The sequence below is a fragment of the Candoia aspera genome, chromosome 3 (assembly GCF_035149785.1).
Source record: "Candoia aspera isolate rCanAsp1 chromosome 3, rCanAsp1.hap2, whole genome shotgun sequence".
Lineage (NCBI taxonomy): Eukaryota > Metazoa > Chordata > Lepidosauria > Squamata > Boidae > Candoia > Candoia aspera.
The window spans coordinates 54,924,240-54,934,943 of NC_086155.1; the positions used below are offsets into that span (position 1 = coordinate 54,924,240).

Below are 10,704 nucleotides of genomic sequence, written 5' to 3' on the forward strand. Positions count from 1 at the left end.
CTATTACTCTGTATTGTTTACCTGTAATGTATATCCTTCTTTTGTTGGCTTCACTAGCCTTCCTATTTCCACTTCCTGTACGTACACTGTCATCAGGCTGGAATGTTTCCAAGGACAACAGGTTGTCTCTCCAACTCCACCCTGCTAGAGAATGTACCTGCCTGGGCAAAGGTCAGTGCCTGCTGTAAGCCTATCAGATAAAGCATATGGTATTGTTAGAGGGAGGAAGGAGGTGGAACCAGCACCTGTTGCTTGATAGGCAGATGCAGGCAGAGAGTGTAGAAGGTAGGTTTCAATTTTATCCTTGGACCATATCCTAAAAATTGACCCATTAGTCAACCCCAATGGAAGAGGAATATGGCACAAGTGTCTTAGGAAACCCAAGAACATGGCCCAGGAAAAGATTCTTGCAGCAACATCTTCTGTGATTAATCAGCTGTAGGTGAGTGAACTCCATGTCCAGCCCAGCAAATATCTGTTTGCCTCCATGCCATGCTATCCTTTCTCTTTTCAGTCAAGATTTGGAGAAGCTGCCTTCTAAAAACTTTTCAGAGGACTATACACTCACACACATTCTTTCTTTCTTGAGCTATATCACACCAACATATAGACACACTTATTTCCATATTAATTGGCATGTATTTCTGTTTACCTTTTACCTTCATTTAAGCTCCAGGAGTTATCAAAGTAGGTGGAACTGGCATACTTTTTAAGTCTTAAAACCATTCTTCCTCTCTAGGTTTCCTTAACCAGTAGCTTCACTGACTAAAAGTAGGCAATATTGAGGAAGACAGGTCTTTTCCCCTATAGGTTAATGCTGAAGAGCTGAAACCAAGCTGGATAGTAACTTCTCCTAGCTACAGGCACTCCAGCAAAACACAGCAAACATTGTCCCAAGCTAGCGTGCACCATCCATACACAGCCTCAGGCAAGTATCGCCTAGAGCATATAGCAACTCTTTTTCACTGTTTGGTATTTAAATGAAATGGATGGACCCATGAATATGGATTTCATGTCAGTATCCATAATTCAACATCCACAGGGCTCAACTGCTTTTTCTCAAGAATTCAAGCTTAATTCACAACTAACATACAAAGATGTTGGGGTGTTCGTGGACAAGGGGAGATTCATCTTCTATCTTGGTCCATCTTCCAGTGATTTACTACTGGATTTAGTACTCCAGTTTATCCAATCATGTGACTTAGCTGGCAGTCTGCCTTAAACAGGCCTGATTGCCATATGGTTTTAACAGTGATCTCATGTTCTGTCTCTGTTGGAGAGTGGGGGTCGGCCTGACGCTGTCAGGCTGTGTCTGGATCAGAAGCCTCCTTTTTCTGCCCACTGCTTCTGCCAAGGGAAAACTCCAGTAGCCTCTGATCAAATTATTAAACAATTGCCTGGATTAAATGAGATCTCTTATTTGAGAAGCGTGTGGGTGGGTCGGTGGGTGGATGATAACTACACTTCTTTCATTCTTATATGCTGCACTAAATATCCTCTAAATCCCTTACCTGCTGTTAGATCCCCACACATGCTCATTCTCAAATACATCCTACTGATTCCAAAGGAAACATGCATTAAATTGCTGCCTTTGGCTAGTGGTGGATTTATAAATGATCATCACGTGCTTTGACTCTTACGCCATTCGTATTGCCTACATAAAAGTCTCTTTTTCTGTCCTACTTAATTCCACAGCTAAAATCTGCTATAATACAAAAAACGGCAATGAGTTTAGCACTGAGCCAAATCAAAGTAATGCTCGCCCTCGGTTATGAATCTCCTTCTTTGCAGACATCTTTGCAACCTTTGGTAAAAAGGATGTTAAACTGATTGCAAATGGGGTACAGGTCTCCTTTTGCAAGACAAATAGACCGAAACTCTCTAAAGTTGGGAGTTACTCTGAAAGTTCCTCCCAGTAGCAGGAATGCAGAGAGGGGTATAACATCCACACTTGGGGGGCTATTCCATTTACACCACCAGCTTTCTGTATCAAACTGTTCCCTAATTTGCTGGAAGGAGACATGTTGAGCTACAACTTTTATACTGAGAATCATGGAGGTTGTAGCCCAGTACATCTCTTGAACACCAGGCTGGCAGTAGTTGTTATTACTTTCAAGGGGGAGCAGGCAATGTTACATCTTGTATGTACATTTGATGTGCATACAGATCCAAGGAAAGCAGGAAGAAAGAAAACAAGAAAAACAATGTTTGTAAATAGATTTTTTTTAAGCCTGTGAAAAGAACGTAAAGGATTTTAAGCCATTGGCAGCTTTCACAGTGAAAATAAATTTCATGCAGTACAAAGCACTATCATTCCATTTATATAAGGGCCTAATGGTTTTTAGGCTAGGATGCACTTTTAGGTTGCCATCCTGTTTAGAAGCTCCACTGTATTCAGTGGAGTACAATTCTAGGTAGAAAGTTCAGATCCTGAACTTAGGTTCCATACTACACTGTACTTTATTTAAATGAAGTGACTTTCTGATTTCAGAGCTCAGCAAAATAAACTAGCTTCAGAAGGTTAAGGGGCAGCAACTAGACTTAACCAATGAAAGTAATTTCACTTTCAGGTCTCTGATACTTTTGATATTCTATAGATATTCTATAGAGGAAGACTCAGAGTCATAGAATTTGCAAGGACCATTTAAGCCAGCAAATCTAAACTCCTGCTTAAATATTGAAAAGATTTCAAAACGATCCAGCAAGAATTAACCATCTTGAGAATAGGATACCAGAAGTATTTTTATCTATTCTTCCTAAGTAACATATTCAGCACCCACTTTCCACTTAGATTCCTGCCTTATTCCCAGGATACCTAAAGGAAAAAAATCAGAAGAGCAAAGTAGTATGAAATGGTTAAATGTTACCATGGCCAACAACTTTATCAAGTTGGACAAAATTAAATCCTATTATTTGTATCCTAAGCAGGGACAGAGGAAGAGAACGTAGCAAATCCTTGTACTTAGCCCAGGTGTCAATTGCTCTTGGAGAAAAAATGTGTATCAAGGGTTAAAATAGCTTAGATGCAAGCTTCTATTGTCTCACAACACAGAGAACCAGTTGGTGACAAGAGGCAGATGCTGACAAAGGACCATGTGAGACTGGAACAGTGAAAGAAGCTTTCTTATTGTGTGGGATCTCTGCCTCAATCATCAGCCTTTGCCAGTAGAAGAAGCAAATGCTACTAAAATGAAGACTTGTACCAAGAGCCCAAACACAGCTAAAAATTGGTGCATGACATGAATACCCTTGCACCAGGAACAGCCAACTTGTTGAAGACTTAGCCAAGACTGCAGCACCTATGAGCAGAATTCTTGGAAGGCATGGAGCCACTGACCCACCATCCTGGAATTGAGATATCATAACCACAAGTGCACATTGAAGGTAATTTCAAAACCAGAACTTTGGACCAGTCCTTGAGGGCCTACATGGAAGAAGCTTCTTTATAAGGCATGTGTGCAACCTTTCTGGAGTAGACTTTATAGTCTACTTTATAGTCAAATATTAAGGATGTGCATAACAGCCAAGGAAATTGATGCTTTATGATCATTGCTTGTGTCTAGTCATCTACTGTCTCCAGCCCAAGTACCTTAAAAAGTAGCTATGGATATTAACCCCCACCCCAATCTGTATTTAGTATGTATTTATAAGAAAATTCATCTTGTTTTAAAATCACATTTCAATTTTGTTGGTTGACCACTAATTCTATTATGATACAAAGTAATATTTCTCCTATTTATATTTATCAAACTATTCTCAACCGTTATCAATCAAAATATGTCTGTTTCTAGTGCATATTATTATACAGAAGATGTATTTCTATTGCATATGTATTCCTTTTGATGCTGATTGTTTTTATTCACACAATCATAAAATCTGTTATATCACTAGATTCATCAAGTTTACAAAACTACAGAATAAGGATGAGCCATTTATTTCAACAGAAGCAATTCTGATATTTTTGCACTATGCCTTTCCTAATTCGTTTTTGCCTTTTTCGAACGATATTAAGATGTTCTCATGGGATACATAATAGCTGCATCCTTTTTCCTGCAATTAACAGAACTTTGTACCTAGACAGCACAATTGTATGTCTCCTGCTTGCTCTTTCAGGGTGATGTTTCACAAGTGTGTTAGTACATAAAAATTTAATAATGTTTTTCCCATTTTACTGGGACACTTGTGAGGCCTTGGTACTACAATCCTGTTCTAATCTGCTGCTTTGATTTTGTGATAGGAGTAATTTCACACTGTTTTAATGTACAGTGTGAAATGTTTTAGGAATCACAATGGTTAAAAATCAGTAAACAAATTTTGGAATTAAATTCAAGCAATTTCTATAATCTGTAAATGCTACTCTTTAACCCTACATTCTTCCTAGAAAGGGATGGAATATAGAAAAGACTATTATTATTTCACAAAAATGTGTGGTTTTCTCCTTCATTCTAAGGATGCTTCTTCCCAGCCATAGTCAGCATATATTCTTCCCATCCTTCAAACAGCAGAAAAGTATATCAGGATAATTTGTGCTTTCTCCTTCAGTCAAGCATGAAGCCAGGGAACATTGCTGCTTTCTTTATGGAGTTAATGCAGGACAATGGGTTGTCCAGCTTCCTTTCTCCTCCCACCCAGCATCACCTACCAACATGAAAAGCCATCAGCTGAACAGGAGATTGGTAACAAAAATTATGTTAACCTATCAGTCTTCCAGAAGATTGATATTCCCACATCAAAACAAATGAACAAAAAAGACTGTGCCAAGTGTCTAGTCTCTCTCATAGCCCCAGCCATGGCCCAGCAAAGACATGCTATGTCCACAGCAGACTTAGACAATCAATTCCCTGCCCCTGTCCATGTTATTGCCAGCTTTGTCACCAAGGCATGTTAGACTGTATTAGCAAAATGTGTTGAAAAAAGGTGGAAAACACCGTTTTAACAGTGGAACAACTGAAGACATCTTCAGGGTGCCTCTGCAGTGGGCTGGGGAAAAGACAGAGGTGATGTCATGAGAAGGTGCCCCTTAAAAATTATTAGAGAAGCATCTTGGTACTGTAATCAGAGGGACATGAAGATGAGTCCTAGGATCAGGATAGCATTTCTTAATTTTAGTTATTTTGTGAAGTATGTCTCTGTGAAAGAACAGGTGATACATTTAATATTTTTAATAAATATAAAGCTAATCCCAAAATGACAAAAACTTAATTTTAATATAGAACCTATTTTTGCCTTTTCTCACTGAAGAACTGTTTATTTATTTATTCCTGTTTCAACATCTATCATGTCATGAGAAATGCTGACAGCAGTTATAATTCATCTTTGCCTTGCATCAAGACAAAAATTAGTACAAAGAGCCAAGTTCAGCATCCCAGGAATATCAAATCCATCTTTTCTTAAAGAAGAGATTCTAAGTATTTTGAAGATGGTGGGGGTAAAATGCTGAGTAGAAATATGAGTAGCATTTCCTGCATGCTTACATTTTGCTATAAATTATTCAAACTGTGTAAATGAGAAAATGCATCCAAATGTTTCATAAGGGCAACTGAAGTTTCAATTATAATTTACTCATAAAGGCAGTCTTGCTTTTCTTGACACATACTGTACATTTTGCCACAAGGAAGGCTTTTGATTTATCTTTTGAAGGCAAGGCATGGAACTGTACAGCCTGTCCCACAAAAAGCTGCTTTACTTGCATGGACCCTAGTTGACCCCATGGGGAGTGGTCCTCATCACTCTTTCTTTTCCCCTTGTGGAGAGAAAGCTCCCTCTTCATATTTTGTCACTGTTTCTTTTTCAGATAGCTGGCAAGATCTGGGTGTGCTCGGAAGGGAGCTGCAAGATGCTGAAGCAGGTTTCAGTCTCAGCCTTAGACAGAGTCTTCCATTTCTGCTGTTCCTTCTCAAACCATTTCCATCCAAGCAGACAAAGTGTGATTTGGGTAGGAACCAAATAAAAGGGCATTGCCTCTAGCCCCAGGAAAATGTCTCAAGTGCCCACCTTCCTCCTTGCTGTCACCCTCCAGGCCAGCTGAAAGCAGCAATCCCAGTGACTCATCCTTTTCGCCTATGAGCCGGTTCAGCATCCACCATGCCAGAGCTGGAGCATCTGAATGAGCCCAGGCAACCAGCCAATGCCAGCCGGATCCAGAGGAACATCCTAGAAGAACATGTGGAGCTATGGTGGTTCCAGGAGCCTAGGAAGTCCTTCATTTGCTATGGAGTAGCGGTGGCCTTGATCCTAGCCTGTGGGGTGGGTGGCATTGCCCTGCTCTACAGTACTAGCAGTCGCTCTGGAGAGTGGAGGCTGGCAGTGGGCACAACGCTCTGTCTGCTGGCACTCTTGGTACTACTGAAGCAGCTGTTGAGCTCTGCCATCCAGGACATGAACTGCATTCGCAGACGAGAACAGGTGGCGTTACTGAAGAGCGGTGGGGCATCTGACTGCGTTGTGCTTCTGCTGACAGCCTTGGTACTGCTGGTGTGTGGCACAGTGCTCACAGCCCTCTCTACCACCAGTGTCAGCACCAATCCCCCAACCCCACGCCCCCTTGCCAGCATGTTCATCAGTGGCATTGTGCTCACAGCCGCTGGAGGAATTATCCTGCTCAGCTTGTTGCTGTATCTGACGTGGACCTCCTATTGCCCGGCTACCTGTCAGAACCAGGGGGCTGAAAACAACAGTGCCATCTTCACTGTATCAGGACACGTTTCTGCCAGCCAGCAATTTCCTCCTACCTCCAGCATGGCGAACCTAATTTAACCCTCAAGTGGCAACTGCTGCTGACTCTGAGATAACTCTAACATTGGGTTGGCATTTGCCTTACATGCCATCTAACCCAAACTCAGCAATGTGATGGACTTTTCACAGCAGAGCAGTTATTCTGGCATCATTGTTGAAGCCTGGCCTCTGAAGTTTGCTTTGGAGCACAGGGAGATTCAAAAGAAATGTGAATGGAGGAAAAAAATGGCCATCATTCCAAAGTGGGACTGTGCTTATCCTACATACTAAGGCACCTTAAATATGCGGAGAAGCATCTCTCTCAGCAGTTCCACTGAAAATGCATTTTGGTCTAACACTGGTTTGTGAGGCATTACCATCTATTTCTTTTTTGCATTCAAAGGGACTAGAAACTTGATTTTACAAAAATGAAAGCAGCAGCTCTGTAGAAACTGAATCAGTTTTAAGCTTATGTGGGTGACAGTCAGAATTCCAAAATGCACACCATTCTATTCAGAACAACCAAAGTATGAATGCTAAAGAATAACTAAGCTACACAGAGCATATTTTCCAACAAAGCGTATCTTCCTAGCCAGAACACTGAGGACCCTGGCAAAACCCACCCTACAGAGCAGCCAGCAGGGCTACAGGATCTGGGCTGCAAAAATTCAGGTGACCACAAGATGGCAGCAACAAGTTATATTTGTCTGTTTCTCTTTGCTGTATTCTAAGGATCATCCAAATTTTTGTAGCCCAGACATGGCAACTCTATCTTGCCAATGGTGCTTGATAGAAAATAGATGATAGGAATAGTATTTTCCAGTCTTAAGACTTCAGGGTACTTGAGTTTGGAAACAAAATAAAACCACCCAGAGTTGCTGGGAATCGGGCAGCATATAAATTTAATAAATTATAATTATAAAAGAAAATTTACAGGAGGAGCAACTATATGTGTGAATCCATGGAAAAATCAATTCATGTACTATACGGATAACAAAATTGGTATAGGTGTGCCTATTTCCTCGTGTATGAAGAAATAATACTTACTTTGTTTACTTTTATAATGGAAATCACTAGGTCTGATTATTTCAAGACATCTTGCCCCAGACAAAGAGCAAGATGGCTGTACAGCATCTGCAGATTAGTAGCTTTATAATATCTGTCCCTTCCCGCAATGCTGACTTCCCAACAGCTGTAAAGTAGCAGACAAAATCAGTAAAAGTTACTTAAATTGTATCAACTCTTGGTTTTTAAAGTTTCTCTCAGTCTGTTTAAGTTGACTTGGTTCATATCAAGTGAGGAACTTAGCCTTGCTTCATAGAAGTCTGGAATCAGCTGTTTTTATCTTGGATTTCATCTGAGGTAGAATCAAAGCTGACAAAATTAAAAAAGGCTTTCTGAAAAGTGTATAGTAAGCAAGGAGGTCTAAAAGTATCTCCTGCAGTCATACAATAACAAAATGGTAAGATAAACCTATACCAATTTCAAGTCATACAGTATAAGTGCATGTTGAGAAATCTGTATTTCTATATAAAGAAATTCCCAATTCTGCATTCAGATAGAATAGTGCATATTAGGAATGTGCAATGCTTTGCCTTCAGTTCCAAAAGAAGGCTTTGGAGCATGTGGAGGTACAAGTATCGGCAACTTTTAAAACTCTGCATCTTTTCTGAAGATCACATGGCAACTGTGCAATTCCTGGAAAAGAAGCTGCTGCTTTAAAGAGTTGTGAACAGCTGCTACATTTGCACATTTTCTAATTACTTCCAAAGTGCTACACAGCCCTACTGCATATTAAATACAAATTCATACAATTGACTTTTTGGTCAAGACGCAACTTCTGTCAACTTTAGACAGCAGATGTGGAAAAGGAAATGAGTGGAATGATATGTTGTTTAAGAAAGGGGGGGGGTTGCAGTGATAGGGGGTCCTTTTATCTCAACTGAAGTACAAGACAGCTCCATTTAAAAATGATTTTAAATCATTTAAAAATAATGATTTTAGCACCATCCACGATACTGGATCCAGGAGAAAGAGGGTGTTGCTTTGTTCAGCTTCTAAACCCTTCTGAAATGTCATTTGATTCATATGTGTACCTTGAAAATCAAATAAGATATTGTAACACCTTGTTGCTTCACCATGTACCTATGGATAGTTTATATCCAGTTACTCACCATACTACCACAGCTTAGTTCTCACATACAAGCTTATCTACTCATCTTCAGATGTTGTCATAGCAGTTTTTACTAGAATATAAGTGAAAAATATGTGGAGAAATCTGCCACTATTCCCCACATCTCTGTGACCCCTACTTTACAAAGCACCATTCTACAACTATAACCCAGGTTCCATTCACATCTCAGAGAAACTAGGCTGCAGTTGTGAATTATTAAACTGTTAGGCAACCATTCCCATTTCAAGAGACCCCTGGAGTTGGGCGGCCAATACATTTAAATAAATACATAAATAGTTTTTTTTCCAAAGTTACTCTCCTCACTTTGCATCTTACAAAAGCATGTGAAAAACCAGAGAAGATGCTTTCCCATGCCTTGCTATAAACATTTAATGGTTTGAGAAATTCATCAAACTCTATACTGAAAATCTTTGCACATTTGCTTGGGAGTTACAGTAGATTTTCCACTGAATTTAGTGGGAAGACTATCTGACTAAAAGCCCTCTGGATGCATGCTATGCCAAAAGTCAGCTATACTCCCATCTTACCTTCCCTGCAGAGTGGTTCTAAGCAAGTCTTTCTGTGTCTGCTAGATACCATTTGGGACTTAAAGGATTTAAATGTAAATCCTTTTCCAGTTTCTGTAAATTTATTATTCCAATTTCAGATGATATGGCATGCCTAATTCTAGAATAAAGAGATGGGGGGTGGTTTAGATAGCAGCATTTCCACATTCCTTAACCAATGAATACAGTCTCTCTCTCCCTCTTGATGGAAAACTAGCAGACATCCTAAAAGGTCTAATTTCTTTCTGGCCTCAGACCCAAGGAACTTGGGATGCATATGTTGCAGAGGAGCTACAGCTAAGTTTAGTCAAAGTAGCCCTAAGCTAGACCTGCAAATGTCTGCAAGTTCAATTACAGGTATCTCTGGTTAAAATGATCACAGGCAGCAGTGCTGAGAAATATCTCTGCTGAGTCATGCCTGGGGGAAGGCAATTTAGAGCCCAGGATGCAACCTGTCTGAAATTAGTAAACAGGACTGTGCAAAGCAACTGAAAGAGGCGCTTGGGAAATCATGTTAGTGCAATCAAAGCATCTCTCCCTTAAGCATTAAAGTGGCCTCATCCTCTAGAAGACTTGCATAGCTGCTCTGAAGGCTGCCTTTGATCGCCTGCAGGAGCAAGGACATACACAAACAACACCATGCAACATACATGAAGCCACAAGTGGGAGTATTATGTGCAACAATCTACCCTGGCCTTCCCCAGCCATGTGCCTTTCAGGAAGTGGCTACGCTGGAGGGAACCACCTGGGAAACGATGCTGATGGTTTCAGAACCATTTTTTCTCCCTCTATTCTAGGTTGGCCATCTCGATTTTTGCAGCCTAGATCTGTTCTGTATTTGCCTTCCTGACAGCCAGAAGTTTTTGCAAGCGGCCGGGCCACGAACTCACAAAACCACCTCATCCACACATTCCTCAGTTGCTCCTTGAAAATATCCCCTCTACCTTTCTACAAGTTTCCACCCAGTGACCTCACCTGCGGCATGTTTTCTACTTCCCTGTTAGGGCTCTTGGACCCAAAAAGAGACGAGTCGTGCACGCCCCAAGTGGGCTTGGAATTGCTGCATCACGGAGCCCTGAGGTGTCAGCCGGCTTTTAGCTCTGAGACGATGTAGTCTTATTTTAATTAATAACTTTTTTTTTAAAAAAGTGTTACAGAATACTGAAATGATAAGACCAGACTTTCTCAACTTTTTGACCCTGGAGGAACCCTTGAACTATTTTTCAGGCCTCGGGGAACCCCCGCACATTC

General features: G+C 40.6%; 1 protein-coding gene across 2 annotated transcripts; it reads left to right on the forward strand.

Annotated features, from left to right (window-relative positions):
• Positions 1 to 252: 252 nt before the first annotated feature.
• Positions 253 to 7,107, forward strand: TMEM125 (transmembrane protein 125). 2 transcript variants are annotated; one of them, XM_063297759.1, is made up of 3 exons: positions 253 to 442; positions 3,053 to 3,384; positions 5,795 to 7,107. In XM_063297759.1, exon 3 carries the CDS (start codon positions 6,085 to 6,087, stop codon positions 6,754 to 6,756), a length of 672 nt encoding a protein of 223 aa, XP_063153829.1. In that variant the 5' UTR covers positions 253 to 442; positions 3,053 to 3,384; positions 5,795 to 6,084; the 3' UTR covers positions 6,757 to 7,107. The 2 variants fall into 2 exon arrangements, with proteins under 2 accessions (XP_063153829.1, XP_063153828.1); XM_063297758.1 differs by lacking the exon at positions 3,053 to 3,384.
• Positions 7,108 to 10,704: the final 3,597 nt, after the last annotated feature.